Here is a 21,939-nt window from a genome sequence, read left to right on the forward strand (position 1 = left end):
CATCCAGTATTCCCCCATCGTCATCTGGCTTATTTCCACACTGAGTATCCTGTGTATGCTTTAACTTATTCTTTCTTAAATACTTACAAAAAGTAAAACAGTGTCTGGACGTACTTTTAAAATCCCTGGTTTGTAGTTCTGAGGGATGGAAATACGTACACCCTGTGTAGGTTTCATAAAAACTTTAGAAATCCAGTTATCTACTTCTGTTGGATTTATAAACCTTGTTTTAACGTAACATTAGGCTTAATCTACCTCTCATCAACTTTAAACTATGTATCCTGATCCTGTAACTCTCTTCTGCTAGCCTTACCCATGCGTCTGTGCGGAGCCAGTTGCAAGATCAGGTCCTTAAGCTGTCAATGTTAATATTACCCTAATTAAAAACTTGTGTGCAGAATGTAGTAGGCAGGTACCATTATTGTAGGATCTAATTCAGAAGAGCTAGTAAAAGAAAAGGAAAGACAAAACAAAAAAGCCTATTGCAGTTTATTTCCAGACAACACCAACAGATTGTAGGTGCCCATTTGAATGGATTTAATCTGAAGCAAATGTTTATTTAGAAAGTTACGCTGTCCATGAGAATCCTCTTGTTTTCAATGATGTCTTTGAGCCACTTTTCTCTAAACCGACACTGTCCTGGTCTAGAAAAAGAACAGAACAAACAGTTCAAGAACAAAGATAGCAGTCATCTGGGAATCAGAGTGCAGTCCTTTGAAGTGGGCAAGCCTATCCCCTGGAAGAATGAGGCTTTGTAGGTCTGTGTAAATCCATCACTAATTAGTAGGCAGGAAATAGACACCCATGGAACATGGCCATGCTGGGATAAGGAACTATGCTAGTTCAGTGTGGTTCAAGGGCTTTTTTTTTTTCTTTGCTTGGTAGGATTTTAGTGTGGTTTCCCTGAGTCGCATGGACAGGAGTTTAAGAACTCAGCTGTAGCCAGCTCACTTTCCTGGCTCTGCTGTAGCACTGTCCGAAAACTCGCTTGGGATATAAAAAGATAAATTTACGTAGATCTTGTTCAAATGCTGGTGGAGCTAGGTTGGGCTCCCAGTTTGTATAAGGCTGTGAATTGTTACTTGCATTTCACATACACGTCACGGATTAGACTCTTAGCCCTGCTTCACCCGTATTGTGCCAAAAAGGCCAGAAATAGCCTGGAACTCCCCCTGGGGGTAGCCCCAGCATTTACAGAGCCACCATAGTTGACTTATGTCACAACCACTCAGCCCTGGTGGAGGGTATGGCCAAAGCACAACATCCTCAGCTGGTGTAAGTTAGAGCAGCCACTAGCAGGGCAGGGCCAGACAGCATCAACCTGCTGGAACCGACTCCCTGACAGGCCCCACCCCACCATAGCTGAGTGTATCTGTACCCATTTTGAATACATCTGGACATACCTGAAATTAACCATGTTTTATGCAAAGTTGCTAGGGCCCCTCTAAACTGGTTCGTTGCTTAAAAAAAAAAAAATCCAGAACAAAATATACCTGTGAATGAGCCTATTTGACTCCAAAATGAAGAATACCTCAACCGGCAAGGTCTGCAATAGATGAAAGTGGGGATAGAGATCAGATATTTACTAGAGTACAGGTAAAATAGGCATTTTTACCCATCACAATTCTCTCTTTAAATAGGCTGCATGGCTAGAACAATGTAATCCGTTATCTTATTCTAAGTCAGAGCAGAAGGTACTTGTTTACACACAATTCTAGGTCTCCTTCGAGCCAGGCAGCTCGACTTTACTCAGTCGCACAACAGAGTGGGAGATCTACTGGACAAACCACAAAATTGCAACTGAGTGAATAAGTAAAAAACATCAAAGAAAGTCAGATGGTTCAGTGTAAACGTCATTTATTTTGACATTTAGTTTTGTGATAGTTCTTCATAGTATTACAGCACATTTGCAAACACTAAGATGCATGAAAGACTGCATGCTACTGAGGTCGTAAGGTTACATTTTAGCAGCAAAGGGGAGGGAAGGACAAAGAACTATACATTTTAGTGAGAGTCTTAGGTTGTATTCATATCCCAGGTTCCTTCCTGGAATATTTGTCTCCGCACACTATAGGATGTTTTCTCATTTTTCAGAGACAGATTCAAAACAGAATCTTGACAGGAATCAAGTACTGATCAACACACTTGTGCAGGTATGAACTTGGACAAATTTTGACCCCACATCTTACATACAGTACTATAATAATTTAATCTACCACTTTCTCATTCCACAGAGTAAGCAAAGCGAGACTTTTACTCTCACATTTCAAAGGGGAAAATGAGATGGTTGAATAATATTTTGAATACGTACAGGTGGTTTAATTTTGGAGATCTCGATGATGAAATAAATGCACGCTGTTGCTCGTGGAATGGGCTTCCTACATGTTGGGATGCTCCAGCGAACCCGGTAATGGTACCTCCTGCTGTACTTCAGTTCTTCTTCCTGGAGGTAGTCTGACCAGTGAAGCCAGCTTTCATGAAGCTCCCACGTCTGCTGAACATACACCACACTATAAGACTTCCACTCTCTAGTACAGATGACTTAAGGGAAGTGGGAAAAAAAGAGATTGAGTTGCTCTTGTTTAACTCTGCCACGCCAATCAAGATTATGGGGACATGGTAAAAAGGGAATGCTACTTTTAAACACTGCCTAATCACAATCATCTCAAGGACTTCCTTCTGCAGCATATTACTGGGGCAAATAGTTTTAACAAGATTCCTAGAAGATTCAATGTACACCGAGCAGCGTTTGCAATAACAGAAGGCAAGTTAAAGTTAGCTGTGTTGTCATTCTAATGCTTCTAAGCAAAAGCTTGATTGTAGAGTTCAGAAGGATTTTCTTCATTCAATAATGCATACAGTAGTTGACTAGAGCAACAAGGAGTTCGGTGGCACCTTAAAGACTAACAGATTTATTTAGGCATAAGCCTTTGGTTTTTTACCCAAGAAAGCTTATGCCCAAATAAATCTGTTAGTCTTTAAGGTGCCACCAGATTCCTTGTTTTTATGGATACAGACTAACATAGATACCCCCAGTATAGGGGGAGACAACCTATGGCATGCGTGCCGAAGGTGGCACATGAGCTGATTTTCAGTGGCACTCACACTGCCCAGGTCCTGGCCACCAATCCGGGGGGGGGTCTGCATTTTAATTTAATTTTAAATTAAACTTCTTAAACATTTTAAAAACTTTACATACAACAATAGTTTAGTTATATGTTATAGACTTATAGAAAGAGACCTTCTAAAACATTAAAATATATTACTGGCACGTGAAAACTTACATTAGAGTTAGAAGACTCGGCATAGCACCTCTGAAAGGTTGCCAACCCCTGATCTAGTAGTTGACTAGGTGCATTTCTAATTTGTGCCACTTTTCATATATAAAGCACCTTAAAAACCATAAACATCATGTGATACAAGATAATATTTTCCCCGTTTTGCAGATGGGGACATGAAGAAACCCAACTTTAGGTACAAGTTTTCAAACTGTATGTCTAATTTTGGATGCCTCAGGTTTTGAGGGAGGCAGTGTTAGATACCAAAAGCCTGGTATTTCAGAGTTGCTGAGCTCCCTTGGCTCCAGAGGGATGTAATGAGAACTGCAGGTGCTCAGTGTTTCTGAAAGTCAACCCAAGCGGTCTCAAAATTTGAGTGCCTAAAATTTACAGGTTCTTTCAAATATTGGCGCTAAGTAACTTGTCCCAGGCCACATGAAATCAGCATTAGAGATGGGATTTAAACAGGTCACTGCTGGAGGCAAGCAGTCCACTAGACCAGAGGAAACAGTGCTGTCTTCTGCTTTGGCATTTCCTGTAATCATATGCCCTTAGAGCCTCAGCTGTACTTTAAGCTCTATTTGGGTTTTTGGATTTTTCATGTAATATTTGTGTAAAGCTGTCTAGTGAAGGTAACGGTTAAAAAGAACCTATTAGTCTAAACTGAGGCCTTCAGAAAGGTTTAGGTGCCTAACTCCCATTGATTTCAAATAAATATCTGAGGTGCTGGGCCTAAGTTGCCAAAGACAATCTCACTGCATGGACATATTTCAGTTTCATCCCAAGGCCATTAGGACACTGAGTTTTGCAGATGGGAACAATAAGGAAATGGAGAGCACCCGAGCATGTGAGGAGAGAGGGCCTTCCGACCAATTGGAAAGCCACCCCAGGGTGCTATTGAGTAGTTAAAGAGCCTGCTGAGGAAGCAAATTAGAGGTAGGACATACAAGTGAAGCTTGGAAGACAGTGAGAAGGGTTTCAGAAGCACACAAGGAGTATTTGGAGCTATTAGGGAACAGAACCAAGCTCCAGAAAATGTCCAAGCACCTTTCTGCATGACTCAAGTGACATCTCAGTGGGTGTTCAAAGCTCTCATGGTGTTAGGCTGCCACCATTGAGAGTTAGGTGGAGAAGTTCAACCCCCCACCCCCACCCCCTACACACACACACTTAAGGGGCACTGTAAAGATAGACTGCTCTACAAAGGGTGCTGGGCCTCCCTTTGGAAAGCAGACTGTAAGTACTACCAGCAATAAATAATGGATCATAACTTCGCTCATCAGCGTCAGAGGGAGCAGGCCATATTGCCTCAGTGCATTTACAGCTATACTGAATGAAAGACTGGCTCTGTAACTTACCGACATGTATTCCTCAATTTGCTGCTGTCCTCTCTCCACTGTAAAGTCCTTGCATGAGGTCCATTGAATGTTTTGGATGATGTACTCAGCTTCTGCAAACAGACAATATGCTGCTTAAGCAGCCTGATGGGGCTCTGACACATTAAAGGACTCTGAATGCAGCCAACTCTGTATTTCAATACCTCTCTCTTTTTCTTGCAAATCTCGCAGATACTCTTTTGCATCCCTAATTACATCCTCAATTAAAATGTGTGCTTTTTCCTTGATGGCAGCATCATCTCCCACATCCATTATCATCAGCTTTAGAGAGAGAAATTGACAAGTTCACTAAGAGAAAGTCAATACATGAAATTTGGGTAGGGCTTGGCTTTCTCACCTAATCTACCAACAACAGATCTTCAGCTGATCTAGAAAGAGATAGCAAAACAGCAGCTGCTTTCATTGGTCAATTCCCTTATAGCCCCTAGGGTTAGCAGATGTCCTGATTTTTATAGGGACAGTTCCAATTTTTGGGTCTTTTTCTTATATAGGCTCCTATTACCCCCCACCCCCATCCCGATTTTTCACACTTGCTGTCTGGTCACCCTAATAGCCCCTGACCTTTCATTTCCTGTATATACCCACACCAAAGTCTAGTCATAAAATATCTCCCTGCCAATGTTAGAAAGCAGCCAGGTAGATTTGGTGCATTGGACTAAGTTCTTTACTACAGTAATATGCAAAGGGAAGTTCAGGGATTTAGCTGGCAGGTCCCACAGACAAGAGTGGTGATATTCCTGGGGCATCAGGTCTGAGCCTCAAACGTGGCACTGAATTCTTCAGGTCCAAGGGGGAGACAATGGAACTGCTTTCATGCCTACCTGTCTGAATGCACTTTACAGGTTTTTTTCTTAGTGCTGGGATCTGCTCTATCCCCTGTAGCCTGCAGATTCCCAGGGCTCATTAAGCGGCTGGCTCTCTGGGTTCCTTAAAAGAGTGTTTGCACACAGCCATCACCCAGGCAACACTGGTGCCAGCCAATAGAAAAACAGAGTCTATGTACAGGCATTCCATTGTGTTTTAAAGCAAGAAAAATAATTGCTTAAAGTTTAGCCATTCAGCACCGGCATTATGGCTGTGCAGATATTGACAGTGGCAAGAGAGATCCCCGCTCTGCTCCCACTGAGTGGGATCAGGCCCTTAGACTGGAGGTCCATGGAGCAAATTCTGTCTTACCCCCACTTGGAATCTATGGGAGCTACAGGTTCTCAGCACTCTGAAGATCAGCCTCTTGGTCCCAGATCCTCAAAGGTATTTAGGCATTAAAATCAATAAGATTTGGTGCCCGAATATCTTGGTGGATCTGGCTCTTGGTGTCTAAACAAGTGTTGCCAACGTGCTATTTCCTTGTCGGTGATGCAGTTTCTCTGGGGCTGGAGCCAATGACACGAGAAGCTGCAGTCCTCTCACAAATTTCAGCTCTCCTGCCCCCTCCACCTGGGGAAAACCCTCTTTGATTGGCTGCCTTCTCCACTTGCCCTCCTGGAAGAGGGAGCAGGCAGAACCCAGAAGCATGATGTGGCTCCAATCTCTCCTCTCCTGTGAAAAATGGGTCAGTCTGCTTCCCCCCTTTGTCTCAGAGATACCAGGCCTGGGAAGGGGGTAACAGGAATGAAGAACCCCTGGGGGAACAGCAGTGAGGCTGAGAGTCAGTGTTGACTTGGAGTTGAGGAGGCAGAATTGCTTGCTGGGGAGTGTGGGGCTGGAGAAAGCCAGAGTTCACTCATTAGAATTGTGGGGTTGGGGAGAAGCTGGAAGCTCCGTCAATCAATCAGGCACCAAGCGGAACTCCTGCAGGAGGGTGAGACTCACCTCGCTCACTAGGTGTGGGAGAGTTGGCCATGCTAATTGGTACATGTGTCTGGGAAAGGAAGAGGGTTCAACATCAAAAGAGAAGCTAAAATCCACAATAGATTTGCAAACAGAAATCCTCATGATTCTGGGGGTGGGGGACTGACTCAGATTTCGTAACTCTTGGGGTTGGCGGCAACTCGGTGGGCTCCCAAATTAGAGGCCACTTCTGAAAACGTGGCCCTAACCCCTTTGTGTATCTCGGCCCCAGCTCCTCTGAGGATAACAACAATACCTGTTGCACAGGATGTTGCAGGGTGTATAGACTGATGTTTGTGACACAAGGTGTTATGGAAAGGCTGTTATTATTACAATGAAACATGCCAGAGGCACAGAGAAAGCAGGGTGCCCCTAAAGCAGTGTGGGATTAGGCAGGGATGTGAGAAGACAGGAAGTGTAGCTCAGCAATGGAAGAATGTGGAAACCTAGAGACCATGCCCTGTAGATTGTATAGTCCACGAGCCAGTCCAGCAGGTACACTAGAGGCTGTTCCTTGGAGTTGTGAGTAAGAAGTAAGAGGGACCCACCGGCGCTTAGCTTACTTCTGGGAGACAAGAAAATTAAATGAAAGCTAAATACCAGAGAACAGTCAATGAAACCCTGCTTTGAGCATTAGCACTGCCTGCCTCTGTGTTCTTAAATGGTGTCTTGCCTCCTGCCCCTCATTCAATCACACAGGGCTGTGCCCAATACTTTGCACTAATCATTGTTTCTTTGTGTAGATTGTTCAGGAATGTAACAGCCCCATCTGTGGTCTTTAGTGGGAAATTGGATTTAAGGGTCCCAGCTGAACTGCAGAAATTGATCCATTCCAACAGACTAGTAGTTCGACTAAGGCTGCAAAAATCAGACCTATAATTCCCCCACTAGCAGTAGCAACAGCAGAAGCTGTAGCATAAACAAGGGGCCCACTGAAGTTAAGCAGCTTTACCAGGACATCATCTAACCCTCTATAGAGCTCCTTGTATTAAAAGGCCAGATGGATGACCCTGACTTGATGCTAGGTGGCCTTCTGGAGGAGGCCAGAGACCCTGAACCAAGATTCAGGCCAGACCACAGCCAGTGAAGCTTGAGTGCATAGTGATTTTTTTTGAGTCACCAATGAAGAGAATTCCAGCCCCTTCAAAACACTGGGCAGGGGGACTGCCAGAGCAGGGAGTCCTTCACAGAAAGAGGTGGAGAGATTCTGAAAAGACAAGTGTTGGGACCAAGAAAGAGGGAAGCAGGAACAAATGGAACTAAGTGGAAGGTGCTGTGTTGACACATGCTGCAGAACTGCCCAAGAGCTGCAGGATAGATCACACCAGAACCAAAGAGGGGGGATAGGGCTTGTGACGGACAACTAAGAAAAACTTACTATCTGTCTGGCAAGAGGCAGATCTTGTTCACCAAGACGTATGCTGTAGTATATCCATGGTAATCATCAGAGAGGGAATATCTTCCAGTTCTCCATCAAGTCATGCTCCATAAGGTGAGAAGAGTCCTGTCAGTGGATTTTCATTATAAAGAGCCCCACCAGGCCCAAGTGAGAATATTGTCCATGGATAGCGTTGCCACCTGTCCAGCTATTCCCATGATCATCCTTTTTATTTTATTTTATTTTAAGTTATTTTTTTAGAGGTAGCTGTCTGTCCTGGAAAATCTGTACAAGTGCTCAGTACACCCCACCAGCTCTCAGGTTTATGGGCTCAGAATAATCCCAGAAGTCCCTCCCACCCTCGCTTTTTTTTTTAACTTCAGAGGTGGCAATTTTATCCATGAAATGTGGCTGGGTTCCCCCATGTGAACAGTCACTGTATTGGACCCAGCTTTTGGATCCCACATGCTTCATGGGTCTGGGCAGAGTCTGGGCACTAGTTCCAAATCTGCCCTCTCAGGCATGCTCTGTTGATCTGGGGAAGCTGCCTGTCCAATTTATGAATTATGTGAGATTATGAACTCTCTGTATGTGTCTTTACCAAGCTGCAAACTCCCATTTCAAACATGCAACAGTTGGCCATCTCTGTCTCCCACTTGAACTAGAATTCCAAAGGTGGCTGGCAAAAGAAGGTTGTTAACTTAAGTGCTTGACCATTGAAATGTAATAGCTCTAGACCAAAGACTGGCTCCCAGCTAGGAGACCTAGTTTGTTGGAGAGAAGTTGCCTAACAATGAAATCCTCTGGTAGGACTCTGTGGTCACCTGTTAAGGCTGACCAGGGAGTTACCTCTTAAGGGGCTGGAAGAATATAAAGGGCCAAAGCTGCTGTTTGCACGCAGTCATTCTCTCTCCAGCCATCCTTCACCTGTTTAAGGTAAGGGAAGCTGCTGTAGGTGCGGGGTGAGGTAGAGGGAACCCTGCTGACCTGAACATAGATGGTTCTCCAAGGAGTCCCAAGGGAAGGCTAAACTACAGTGAGGGGAAGAGCATGTAGGTTTTTATTATTTTTGTGTGGCTCTGTATATAGCTCTTGTGATTAAGTCAACAGCAACTGCAGTGTAAAGCCCTGTGCAAAGTGACTGGGTGTGTAACCCAGAGGCCTTGCACCTTCAGTGGGCTTCTGGGAGACGGTGTGTTTAAATTACTGAGGTATCTAGGGGGTCAGCGATGGAGGTGGGGGCATGAGGCAGATGGGCTGAGGGTCTCCATTTCTATGAAGGGGTAACTGTGAGAGTTGGTGCCCAGGAAATGTGCTACAGCCAACTAAGCCGCCCGCCCTCCTCGGGGAAGCTTTCAACAGCAGGGGTTTCAAAAGGCTTGAATTAATCTCTCAGCAATCTCGTGAGTGGCCAAGAGAGGGCGCTGGATCAGGTCTGTGATAGGGAACTAACAGGAACTTTGCAAGCACTCAGGGGCAGACCACTACCTGAGTAAAAGTGTCTCTCTCCAAGTGCAAAGCAGAGCAGTTCCCATGTGCTGGGTGCAAGGGAACCTGGCGATAGGTGTGGTCCAAGCGGACAAATTCACCCTGTTATCTATTTCTTTTCACTTTGTCTCCTAGCATCTAAAGTCCCAGTGCCTGTGGTGGGGGTCGAAGGGAAGTCTATGGGTGCCAAACGCTGGCATGTTGATTTTCTGGAAGACTAAGGGTAATCGGACCCAAAATGGCCCTGTCCGGCCTTTCACCAGCTGCGCAGTTTAGCTGGGATGGCGAGGAGCTCCACATCAGCAGCAGCAGAGGACTTGGCATCCTTTCCTTCTCTCCCTCGTGCTCTCCTACTCAGTTTTCTCTCCCTGATCTTCACACACACAGTCCCTTTTTTCATCATCTGTCCTATCTCCTCCCTTCCCACTCCCCCTCCAGTGTTGTAACTGACCGGCTTGTGACAGGATCTTTGGGTTTTGTGTTTAATTGATTCCCAAGCTGTCTCCATCTTTCAAAAGATAGGCTGAGGCAGAAAGCATGATGAGTTGGTCATGGACTGAAAATGAAGCCATGGGAGCTGAGTTATCCTCCATGTCAGCTAACCTAAAACATCGTGTCCTAGCTACCGCTCAGGGTGTCCTTAGAAAAGTATTGGGGTCTCAGTGCTTAGCAACACAAACAATATTTTAAGACGCAGAAAAGAGATGGGTCCAATCAGAGCCCCTCCAAACGTGGGGAAATACAGATCTAAATGTTGGGTCTAATTTGGGCCAAAGTTCTCTTTAATACTGCAGTGGAGTCAGCGGAGTTCCATTTACTTCAGTACGTATACTTTTATTTCATTTTTGTTAAAAAGCTGCATGAAACCAAATTTTGAAGCAGTTATATTACCAAGCCATCAATTAGATGGAATAGAGTTATTATAATATCAGAGGGCAAGGCAGCTTCCCCAGCATGCATATGTTAACCATAAAGAACCTGATTTTCAGAAGTGCTATGCACCCTTAGCTACCATTGACTTCAGTGGGGTCTTGAAGTGTTAGCATTTCAGAAAATCCAGCCCTTCCCTTCATGAAGAATGTGTCTAGGGAGGGCCTGATTCTCCACTCACACTGGCTCCACCCCCAGGGTGAGCAGAGTAGATTGAATCTTCTGTTATTTAATGGCTTTTGTTCCCTGTTTTGCACTCTTGATGCCCCAAAAAGGGGTCAGGGCTGTTTTTCTCTTTCCTTCCTTGCTTGCCTCTGCCTACAACAAACTCCCTTCCCTTTTTGTGGCTCTTTAATCTTCCTTTAATCGCTCCTCTCTTGCCTTGTGAAGGCTGCTGTAAATTTCTCACCAGCAATGTGAACAAATGTCCATTTGTTCTTGTCAGGGTACAGAGAGCACCTGGCCAGCCTTGGCATTTGCCATACAAGCAGAGGCTTTGAAGGGAAAGTTGATAAGCCCTTTAATCTTTCTTATGATAATGTTCAGGAATTCTGACTCTCACATCTTCAGCAGCTCCCTTGCATTTTTCTAGTACTAACTCCTATTTGGCTGGAAAGCAATTTTGTTTCGGTAAGTGAGTCTAATCAGAGTAATAGCAATTCAGTGGAAAATGTCACTTCTAAAGGTGTAGATTGGGATCAGTGAATTTGCAGGTAATTTCACTGTGATTATGTAAAGAGAAAGTCATGGACCCTTCAGATCTCCAGGCCACAGGTTTGTTCTGGCATCACTTACTCATGAAAGATTAATGCCAAAGAGTGAGCTGTTAGGACATAGAATGCAGGGAATGGATGCTCAGGGGATTGATAATAAGGATATAGAGTCTTTAATCCCTAGAACAGATTTGTTTACAGTCCAGGCTGGTAGTGGCCAAAAATTACTACAATCTGATAGCTGCTCAGTGACCTTTTACAGAAAAATACCAAAGAAGTGGAGGAGTGACATGGGGGTTAGTCGGAGAGCCCAGCAGTCCTGAATGTATGAATGGGGAATGGGTAGGGAGGACAAAGGCAGCAGAGAAGGATGGGTTATGTTTTTAATTTGCTTTCCTATAGAGCACCAGCACTAATAGGGGAACTGTCCTCCTTTCCCAACTAATGCTCAGCATATAGAGAGGGGCCAACTGTGTGAAGCTTGGATTCGGGGGCTCAGATCTAGATGTTTGGTTCAGACCCATCTCCAGCAAAAAGCAGAAAGCTCGCCTTGTTATTTATCCCTACAGCGTCATGAGTCTTGGTCTTTACACAACACTTGAAGGACTAGGCTCCTGCCCTGAGCTGCTTACAGTATAACTCAGACCAATAGAAAACCAGGAACAACCTCAGCACAGGGAGGGTTGGAGACCCCTTGGCAACGCAATTAACATTGGGAAGCAGGAGGAAGAAGTGGGTTGTAAGGAGGGAAATGAAAGCAAAATACCCTTTGTTATTCTGAAAGATCCCTTATGCAGATAGCTAATAGCTAGAAACCACTGAACACAGCCCTCATTCAGAGGCCGTGTGGGCAAAAAGCATTCAAAACCCAAGGCTAGAAAATTAATTGGTTGAGGGTAAGTGACTCAGCAGAGCCCTGCTTTTCTTTCCTCTGCCTCAGTCAGAGAGGATTTAGTGTTGATTCAAAGGAGAGGCAACCTCTTGTCCCCCAGTCATGGCTCACTGGAGTCCTTCACTTCTCCTTGGCTACATCGTCTTTTGGAGCATTGTTTGTCTCTGTGTTGCTTTTCCAACAGGAGCCCCAGCATCAGCCTGTGAGAATATGATGCCTGTGCATACGGGGGTCCAGCCCCAGGCAAGTCCAGCCCCCTATGAGATCCAGGTGGACGCATCTTCCTTCGTGAACAGGCAGCCGATTAATGGTAATTAAGTTCCAACTTCTTAACTGGATGGGTAAGATTCACTTAAAATCCATGATTTCTTCATAGCTGTTTGCATTTGGCATGCTTTCTGTGTAAACGGATCAGTATTATCAGGGAGCCTCTCTTTTTCATCATGTTTTCTCCCTAAATGTGTTTAGTAAACTTCTGTTTAGTGAAATGAATGAAAACAACTGAGAGCAGATCAGCAGGAGAGGATCAGGAGAAACAAACTGAGAGCTACATGGAGATGAGAAGCTGACATTACAAATACTATGCAGGTTATTTTAAAGTCTGCCAGGTCTATATGTCAAGCAAATAATCATGATATGGCTGCATTCTGTTAACTGACACTGATAATCTAGGGATGAATCAGACAAAGGTTTGCCCCTCATAGGATGAATCCAGCATTTGGCAGGATTGGGCCAATGCTAGTAAATCAGTGGATGATTTTAACAAGCACCAGATGCTAAGGGAATTTTTCACTGTTGCAGAGCTATCACCGATAGTTCAGTGATTTGTTTCTGCACCAAGGAAGGCAGGAAGCAGAAATTAACATCTACTAGCTCTTTGGTGACCCATGTGAAGTGAGTTGGTGGTCAGATGCGTAACTGAGGCTAGAGAAGAGATGTGACTTTCCCACATCCCATAGTCAGTGTCAGAGTTGGGAATGGAAGCTGGGAGGCCTGATTCCCTGTTCTGTATACTAGTAACAAGACCATCCTTCCCCCTGCTGACTCATGCCTGGTTACTTGCTTAGCATATGGTGCAGTGTGTTCTTCATTTCCTTTCAGTCTCAAAATGTCTCCGGTGTCTTTCTTCTTCACCTCTCTCTATGGCTACCATCTGACCCTCTCTGCCCTCCTTTTCCAAGGGCTCAGACTCCCTCTCTTCACTTTTCTCCCAGTCCATTCCTCTTCTGGTTCTTTGTAACCCTTGATCCTAGAACATAAGAATGGCCATATTGGGTCAGACCAATGGTCCACCTAAGCCAGTATGTGGCTAGTGCAAGATGTGTCAGAGGACATGAACAGAACAGGGCAATTTTGAATGATCCATCCAGTTTCATTCAGTCCCAGTTTCTAGTAGTCAGAGGTTTAGGGATACCCAGAGCATGCGATAGTGTCCCTGTCCATCTTGGGTAATAGCCATTGATAGACCTATCCTGCAGGAACTTATCTAATTCTTTTCTGAACCCAGTTATACTTTCAGCCTTCACTACATTCCCAGGCAACGAGTGACACAGGTTGATTGTGTGTTGTGTGAGGAAATACTTGTCTTGGTTTGTTTTAAACCTGCTGCTTGTTAATTTCACGGCGTGACCCCTGGATCTTGTGTCATGTGAAGGGGTAAATAACACTTCCCAATTCACTTTCTCCACACCAGTCATGATTTTATAGATCTCTATCGTATACCCCCAGTTCTCCTTAGTCGTCTCTTTTCTAAGCTGAACAATCCCAGTCCTTTAAGTTGCTCCTCATCTGGAAGCTGTTCCATACCTTTAATGATTTTCATTGCCATTCTCTGCACTGTTTCCAATTCTCATGTATCTTTTCTTGAGGAGTGATTATCACTGCCTGGCATATTCAGGTCCTGTCTCCTTGTACACCCTGGCTGCCTCCTGGAGGTGGAATGTGCTGCTGTTCAAGGCCAGGAAAGGAGGAAGAAGCCTTAGGTGCCTACTCAGAAGCCCCAGGAGCAGCATTTAGGAGCTGCAAGGACAAGCTAAAGAGGAAAACTTGCTCCTTGTCCCTAATCCTGTTTATAATCTCAATGGGAGCTGCACCCAGCTACCCGAGGGCAGAATTTTATCTAAAGCCTTTTTCACAGTTGGTCTCTGTGGTACTTATATTGCCCCAGACCCATAGTAAAGGAGCACCTCACCCAACTTGCAGACCCCTTTGAGACAGGGAGCTACTATCATCCTGTTTTGCAGATGGGGAAATCAAGGCACGGATAGACTAAGTGACCAGCCCAGGGTGCCACAAGAAGTCAGTGGCAAAGAAGGAATTGAGCCAGTGTCTCCTAAGTCCCAGACTGGCACACTAATCACTGGGCTATTTTTGCAGACACAGCTGATGTGCAAAGATATCTGGTGTATCTTTGGAGTTATTAATGGTACTGTTTGAGAAGCCAGCCCCAGCTATGGGTGATTAACATGTGCTAGATGCCTATACTATCTTCCAGTTCAGGTTGTAGGGCCGGGATACAGAGGCCTGTTGCTGGAAGCTCGCACCTTTGGCTCCACTGCTGCACTTGGCAGAATCCTGCCAATAACACTAAGTTCCTACAGGTAAGCTGGGAGCTTCTCATTGCTATCCTTATGGGGCATTGTGGCTTAATAAATACTGTGAAATTAAACGTAGCGAGCGAAACAACAGCAAAGGCAGCTGGGAAACAGGAGACACAATGAGCTGTCCTGGGATCTCAGCGGTGGAGCAGCCAAGCTGGATGCCCAGGAAAGCAGCATGCTCTGCCTCCCTCTCCCACATACACACTGTGAGTTGTAGGAGACTACACACAGATGTGATGCAACCTGAGTAACCATTAACTCTCCCAGTGCTCGCTGCAACTGAGTGCAACCATGGACCTTCAGCCAATACAGCCCAGCTGTGCTGCCATGGCTTGGAAGGGCACAGAAGGGGTTCCCTCTATGCAGCGAGGCAGAATCCACAGGTTTGCAGGGCTTGGATTTCCTTCTCCACTGCTCCTTGTTCATATCACAGCTCTCTGGATACCTCAGAATGGGGGATGGAGGAGCCAGTGCTTGAGTCCTGTGACTTCAGTGGAGCTGGAGCTGGAGCAGGGTGGAAGCATTTGGATTGTTCAGGGCATGTTGCATGGGATGTCTATTACCCTGGCTTTTGGTGAGGGAAGGGGAATGTTACCGTTGCTAAGGAAACGGGATTTTGTTTGTTTACAAATTGATTGTACATGCACCTAGTGCAGTGGTCCCCAACCTTTTTCTGTTGTAACCCACCTCATCTGTAATGCAATCTGTCCCATGGGGCTGGAAGCAGGAGCCACAGCCAGGAGTCAAAGCCATGGCCTCAGCATGGGGCAGTGCTGGGACCAGACCTGGGGGCAGAATGGGGCTGAGTGGTGTTCCCTCCTCACCCCCAATGGGGGCTGGTACCAGGGCCCACTGCACCCCCCCCAAAGTTCCTTCTGTATCACCCCAGGAGAGCGCTCTCCACAGTCTGGGGATGTGTGTGACAGGTACACTATTCATTGTAACTAAACAATGCATGGATTGATACTTTTCTTTGCAGTGCTCTGGAAAACCGAAAGGTGCGATTACGCATTCTAACACCGAGTTCAAAACAAGCCTGGCCACTTATACCTGGCTGCCTCCAACCTCTGGTTGCCCTGCCATTATTACATTCATGTAAGCAACTTCATGAGAGTTCCCTTTTCAATGAAATCCCCTCCCCACAATGGACATCTCAAACAAGTTTTCTTCTTTTTTCTCTCCCTATACATTAATACAGTCAGAAAAGGTTCAGTTGTTTAATACAGGGCAGGATTTTCAAAAGCACCTGAGTGATTCCAGAGCATAAGCCCCATTGACTTTCAGGGTCTTGTGCTCCTAAGCCACTTAGGTGCATCTGAAAATTTCACCCATAATACATTAGGGGCTCAATCAGCAGCAGGGTGTCCCCAGACATGTGAAAGCTGCACATAACTAATGAGTGCTGATTCACACTATTAGGATTACAAATGATATAAAGCAGAAGAATGTTGCTATACTGCAGGAATAGTATTTTGATCCTTTCTGGGAGGGGAAGGATCTTCAGTTGAGAAGCCATCTGAAATTGTCAGCCACAGCTCACTTTTCTGTGTGCAAGAAAGGGTGGATTCACTTTTCCATGAGGTTAGGCTTACATTACCATTTGCTAACGAATTTATGAGCAAAGCAGCAATGCCATCACAGAAAGGCTACAATGGGTTACTGGCATATCCTTGTAGGGTGGGAGGGGGAATTCTTCCCATTTTATAACGTTACACTGCTCCTTTTCCTTTTGAACAGGGCAACAGTAGCACAGTCTCATGAAATTTATTGGCTTGGTGTCAAATCCAAAGTGATCTGGAGAGGTGAGTAATTAGTGAATTTATCATTCCAATGGAAGACAGCAGATTGTGTAGCTAACTGCCATTTATGCAAATGGCAGTTAAAGATGCATCAAGAGAAAAGCTACTGCTGTATCAGAAATGCAGAGTGCTAGTCTGCGTGCAGTTTGCTTTGAAATTATTTTTCTTCACCATACAAGTGATCAATTTAGTTCACTAAGCTGGAATTCACGTGTAGCTCTTAGTCTCTCCTCCTAACTCATTCACTCCAGCCCCCCCTAATCTTTGCTGCTCTTCTCTGAGCTCCTTCCAGTCTGAGAATATATTTCTGCTGAGATCTCCTATGAAGCTATGACTCATGTTATGGAGTAAACTGTCAGCCACTGCTACTAAGCTAATGGGAGAAGAAGAAAAATAGACTAGTTATTCGAAGAGCTGACTCTCTCCTCCAGCTGGAACGGGGTAGAAGAGTAACTTGCACCAACAGGAATTTGTGTATGCAAATATCCAAGTCATCAGAAGGGTAGAGAGCTGGTTTTGTTTCTGGTTCTGCTAGGGAATGAGTATCTTCCTCTCAACGTAGCTAATCAGAAAACCTTTAGCTACGTTGAGGGCCAAATGATGCATACCAGTGTAACCCTACTGTAAAGGTTGCCATGCATGCTGTTGCACAGCCTATGAAAGAGATAGTGGCTCTTGTTTTTTTCAGTGTTAACTATATGAAGACTTAATATCTGCAGTTGCTCAAATCTGGGTCTCAGGGTGCACCTGTGGAAGCTCAGGGTTCAGCCACTTGGGCTGAGGCCCTGAACCCTGGCAAGCACCTCCCCTGGGGCTGAGGCCCTGAACCCTGGCAGCTGTGCCTTGGCTCTTGAACGTCTGAAGATTGTTGTATGTGGCTAAGAAGCTCAGTAAATCTGGCCACCCTAGCATATAGCATGCTAGTCTCAAAACCTGTTCAGTAACACAGCCTAGCAGTAGTGATCCAAACTATGCAGGAACAAATGTCTGCTAAAGTTGCTCCAACATTGTTAATTACATGACTACTTATGACACATTTGAGGCACGGAGTGGAAGTCAGGCCTCCTAAATTCTGTTGACTCAGCATATGATCATGGATAATTAATGTAAACTGTACCTGAGTTTCACCAGTAAAATAAGGATTGGCAATGCCCCCCTCCCACAGATACTGGGGTTTAATTCATTAAAGTTTGTAATGTGCTTGGAGTTATTGAGTAAATAATAAAAGGAAGTAAGATACTGTCACCTCCTCCTCAATATAAAAACAAAAGGTCATTGAGCTGCTTGCTCATTAGGAAGAACAATTTAAAGGCCATTATTTTATAGATTGTTACAGCAACTTGCTTAGGGATCATTATTCCAGGGCTTTAGTGTGCAGTTAAGTGTTGTTCTTGTCTTAAGTCATTAGTACTGTTTCGCTTAAGTATCTGCCCCTGCATGCAGATGCTTGGGTGATGGTGGTAGCCTGTAATATACAGGAGGTTAGACTAGATGATCTAATGGTCCCTGCAAGTCTTAAATGCTGATTGTATAGGGAAATTGCATAAGAGTTTGAGGGACAGTATAAGGTTTCATTTTAAATAGAAAAGACAAGTTCTGAAACCACAAATCATACTTAATTCAAATGCCTAGAGTGAAGGGGATTTGGAACTATCCCCCTGAGTTAGCTAAGCATCAAGCCTAGGTAACTCACCAGAAAAGCACTATCTAGTTGAAGTTCTTTGACACAAATTTTATATTAAGTGTGTGTCATCCAGAAATCAGCTATCTTTACTGGTATTCATTTATTCTGTAGCTGCTCGGTTTAACAGCAAGAACACTTTTGAAATGTAGTTAATCTGTTCTAGTCTGACTCATGGAATGACTTCCCTGAGACAGGAGCATTATATTTTTAAAACCAACATAATAAATGATAGGATTGGCTCTATCAGTCAGAAAGATATTCAAAAGCAAGACACAAAATGTCTCTAGTTAGCAGTAAGGACACAAGGCAACTGTACACCCTCTGAAGACCTGCAACTACACAGAACAGACAAGGAGTGAGGAAGGAGAGGGAGCAAGTCATTGTATATGTTTGTCAGATTAATAATCCAGTTATTGATGCTTTAACACATCAAGGTAGCAGTATACAATGGCTAGAGCAGGAAACTAGGCACTTGTCTCACTGTGCTCCATTTTGCAACTGACTTACTGTGGGAGCTGGGGCACATCATACAACCTCGGTGTTGTTTTTTCCATTTAGTCTAGGTACAATGCATACATATCAATCGTTGTATAAAACATGCCATAAAAACAAAGTAGTTCAAAAAGTTTTAGAAGTTAATTAATGCCCTGTTCATCGCTTTCACAATCAACTGTGCTTAGACTTTGTTAATCCATGGATGTTGGTTGTCTGAAAAACGACAGTGATTACTAGGTACTGCTACTGATAGTGAACAAGTGGCAACCACTCACTGCTTAACCCTGTTTTAACTACAGGGAAAAAGGGGGGGGGGGAACCGAGGATCACACTCGTATCAATGTTGCCTCACCTGTGTAATGAAAATTAATTCTAAATTGAAGATAATTAATTTTGTTTTCCAAACTACAGATTCTAAAGTTACATGTGGTGCTGAGAAGTTTACATGGACAGTTGTTATTGTGACAATGATGTCTTTCCACTTAATATAAGTAACCAGGCAAAAGCAGTAAGTGTTGGAGTTTCAGAGGATCTATTTGATGGCTAAGGAACAAATACAGACTCTGTATACAATCACTGCATTTGCTTCTGCCATGAAGTGGATGCTGGACGCCTAAGGCCTTTGTCTACACATGTTATACTGTTTTTAAACTATACCAATATAGTTTAAGTAATACAACCCTCTAGTGCATAGTTATACTGGTACAGCTAACTCCCTACAGGCACGTTATACAAGTATAATAATGTCCTCTCTCTGGGTATTACCCTCTCACCCCAACCAATGCCATTTTAATATTACATGATCTGTATGTACACTAGGACTAAGGTTAAAGTTGAGTAGTACAAAGCCATAGTGAAATCTCAGAGCAGCTAGAACTGATCTGAGAAATAAAATGAACGCCATGACTTCAACTGCATTCTAAATTAGAACCTATATAAGATCAAACACCTTTGATTTATACAAGGAATGGTACATATCAGGATCTCTCTACAATATCTGTTGATCTTTTCGCTATACATCAATAGTACAAAACATCTTTCAGAATTAACAGACAATGGCAGTGTATTCACTAATGGTACATTAATAGTAGTGGTACACTCCAAAAGTAATTTCTTAAAGAAATGACTGGCTTCTTAAGAAATGACTTTATTACTGCTGTTCTTTGCAACCTCTCTTTTCTGAGAAGGGTATCCTACAATTGATGTGACAGCAGAAATTGATGCTTTTAACAGCTTTGTAATGAATAAGAAATTAAGGCTTAGCATTACTCATTGCATGTCAATTTCATGAGGGGGCGCCACAACCTCAATAAATGGTTATTTTTGCTATTTACAGCAGCTTAGTAGTCTATTAGTATATCTGCAGATAGTTATGCAGCTATATAAATAAAATAGATTTAACTCTCCCTCAAATGCCACTAAATTTTGTTGCATGTTTCTTAGCTGGAAGCACATCTATGCCTTTAGGGTAATTACCTACCTCTGTTGTGTATTCCTTTTTCTATGTTTGACTACAGAATGTTTATGGCTGGCTATATTATTTTCAATATACACCTTGTAAAGTTTATACCAATAAAACAAGTGCAGAAACCTACTTTATTTTCCAGGTTTATGTGCAACGTATAACACATTGCATCAAATATACATGCATGTTTACTAGAGCTAAATTGCTTTGTACAAGAACTAGGACTCTTCACTCAACGAGTTGCTTCTTAGTCAATGTTCTCCAGTCCCTGAAAAACAAAAAGTGATACACTCTTTAACTATCCATACAGAATTTACACCAATCTCACCGCCCTGTTTAAGTTAGCATCTTCCAAAAAGCATGCAATTTTTTTAAAAATGGGGGAAAGAATCACTAAAGCACCATTAAGGGTGAGGTGGTAGCACTAGGCAAACTGTAGTGATAGCATTACAGAAGTTACAAAGGGAAGAGGCACAATTCATCAAGGCTGTGCAAATTATACCATCCCTATGTACTATGACTGAAGGTGATCTGAAAAGGTTTTTCACATTAGACATTTAAGTCTTGTCTGCTCAGGAACACTCTATGCTAACTGCAGAATCAGTGAAATTACATCATTTTAGTGTAGAGTGAAAAGTTGGGCAATTCAGAGGGAAAAGAATTTTGTCATTGTTTAAAATTTGTTTTCGTTAACCCTTTTTTCACTTTAATGACTAAATAGGCTTGGGGGAAGGACATAACAAATTAAACATTCCAACCTCTTCTACTAATGTGACAGCTCATAATACATATGCTTAGAAACATCCCAGAGACCCCTAGAAAAAACAGACCAGGCCACTTCTAATAAAATATTAGAGACTTTCCTTGTATTTTATAAAGCAACAAATATGGGCACTTAAAAAAGCCCTTTGCATGTCACTTTTAAGTACTAGCAGTAGCAAGGCTTCACTGAAGCTATCAAGCGAGAATGAAAAGACACTAATGCTAAGAGAGTCACGCTTGGGGTTTGCAAAGAAGATTGCATCCAGATTTGAACCAATCAAAGCAAGCCAGTCGATTGATTAGATGTAAGACAATGCATTAAAAATAAGCACTTCTTGTCTGCACCAGTTAGCAGGCTAAGTTCTACCCTCAGTTAGGGTAACAGAGGGCAGAACCCAGCCAAGGGTCTAACTCAGCTCAAACAATAGCTAGTGCTCAATGCAGAGACCTACAACTGCCCTTTTCAACTCCTGGCTGGTTGACTTTTGAGGCGTTTGGATTTTGCAGAGTTCAGCTGCCTTGTATTATAGCTCTGCTCCGTTCTACGCTGGAAGGAATTTACCTTGGACCGATAATATTCATTAACCCCCGACAGTCGCCTGTCTCTTTCCATCAGGTACCACTGGTAGGGTTGGCGAGCGACTCTCTTTTCCTGCACACACAGAGCAGGGTGTCACCACGCTGGGAGAACGGGGCTTGGACACGGCGCGGAGGGGGGAGCAGGAGTGTGCCGCCGGGGCTCGGACAAGGCCTCAAGTGGTTCCCAGGGTGGGGGAAGGGGAGCGGCGCTCTCTGCTGGACTCCAGCGGCTCACTCAGCACAAGCACCGGGCAAGGGGTCCGTCCCGGTCACCCGCCATATCCCCCTCCCAGTCCCCCTCCCCCGAGTCACCCGCCATATCCCCCCCCGGTCCCCCTCCCCCGAGTCACTCGCCATATCCCCCCCCAGACCTCCCTCCCCCGAGTCACCCGTCACATCTCCGCCCCCTCCGCTTTCCGTCCGTAGCCGGCCCAGCCCCCAGCCCCTCCTGGCCCGGCCCGGCCCGGCCTGACCTTGCCTCCGTTGAGGTATCTGTGGATGTGGATGAGGGACACGCCGGGGATGGTCAGGCACAGGCCCATGAGGGCCGCGCCGGGCAGAATCTCGTACCACATCCCGCCACCACCGACCGCTGCGCTAGTCAGAGCCGTCCCGAGGCCTGCAAACGCGCAGGCGCATTAGCCCCGCC

General features: G+C 44.4%; 3 protein-coding genes across 5 annotated transcripts; 1 reads left to right on the forward strand and 2 right to left on the reverse strand.

Moving 5' to 3' along the window:
• Positions 1–474: 474 nt before the first annotated feature.
• AKAP14 (A-kinase anchoring protein 14) lies at positions 475–5,596 on the reverse strand. 3 transcript variants are annotated; one of them, XR_004002001.1, is made up of 6 exons: positions 5,497–5,596; positions 4,819–4,936; positions 4,637–4,728; positions 2,312–2,541; positions 1,494–1,546; positions 475–644 (listed from the first exon to the last, which is right to left on the reverse strand). XR_004002001.1 is itself a non-coding variant. In XM_030575596.1 (6 exons), the coding sequence occupies exons 2-6, from the start codon at positions 4,931–4,933 to the stop codon at positions 560–562; spliced, it is 525 nt and encodes a 174-aa protein (XP_030431456.1). In that variant the 5' UTR covers positions 4,934–4,936; positions 5,497–5,596; the 3' UTR covers positions 475–559. The 3 variants fall into 3 exon arrangements, 2 of the variants coding, with proteins under 2 accessions (XP_030431456.1, XP_030431455.1); XM_030575596.1 differs by having other exon boundaries at positions 2,312–2,491; XM_030575595.1 differs by having other exon boundaries at positions 2,312–2,494.
• A 6,359-nt stretch (positions 5,597–11,955) lies between these two features.
• Positions 11,956–19,967, forward strand: LOC115657311 (putative defense protein 3). Its single transcript, XM_030575003.1, is given in 6 exon segments — positions 11,956–12,216; positions 14,401–14,463; positions 14,466–14,506; positions 15,486–15,601; positions 16,244–16,308; positions 18,896–19,967. Coding segments are annotated over 6 exon segments (573 nt in total). The 5' UTR covers positions 11,956–12,008; the 3' UTR covers positions 18,976–19,967.
• A 99-nt stretch (positions 19,968–20,066) lies between these two features.
• Positions 20,067–21,935, reverse strand: NDUFA1 (NADH:ubiquinone oxidoreductase subunit A1). Its single transcript, XM_030575004.1, has 3 exons — positions 21,764–21,935; positions 21,274–21,363; positions 20,067–20,217 (listed from the first exon to the last, which is right to left on the reverse strand). The coding sequence occupies exons 1-3, from the start codon at positions 21,863–21,865 to the stop codon at positions 20,197–20,199; spliced, it is 213 nt and encodes a 70-aa protein (XP_030430864.1). The 5' UTR covers positions 21,866–21,935; the 3' UTR covers positions 20,067–20,196.
• Between the last annotated feature and the right edge of the window lie 4 nt (positions 21,936–21,939).

Source organism: Gopherus evgoodei, chromosome 9, assembly GCF_007399415.2.
Source record: "Gopherus evgoodei ecotype Sinaloan lineage chromosome 9, rGopEvg1_v1.p, whole genome shotgun sequence".
Lineage (NCBI taxonomy): Eukaryota > Metazoa > Chordata > Testudines > Testudinidae > Gopherus > Gopherus evgoodei.

Coding starts and splice junctions, on each gene's coding strand:
- AKAP14 (XM_030575595.1), bottom strand. CDS start 4,933: ATGATAATGGATGTGGGAGATGATGCTGCCATCAAGGAAAAAGCACAC. Junction 2,495..4,636: donor AAATTGAGGAATACATGTCG/GTAAGTTACAGA, acceptor GTGTATGTTCAG/CAGACGTGGGAGCTTCATGA. Junction 645..1,493: donor TCAAATAGGCTCATTCACAG/GTATATTTTGTT, acceptor TTCTTTTTCTAG/ACCAGGACAGTGTCGGTTTA.
- NDUFA1 (XM_030575004.1), bottom strand. CDS start 21,865: ATGTGGTACGAGATTCTGCCCGGCGCGGCCCTCATGGGCCTGTGCCTG. Junction 21,364..21,763: donor GATACCTCAACGGAGGCAAG/GTCAGGCCGGGC, acceptor CTGTGTGTGCAG/GAAAAGAGAGTCGCTCGCCA. Junction 20,218..21,273: donor ATGAATATTATCGGTCCAAG/GTAAATTCCTTC, acceptor TTTGTTTTTCAG/GGACTGGAGAACATTGACTA.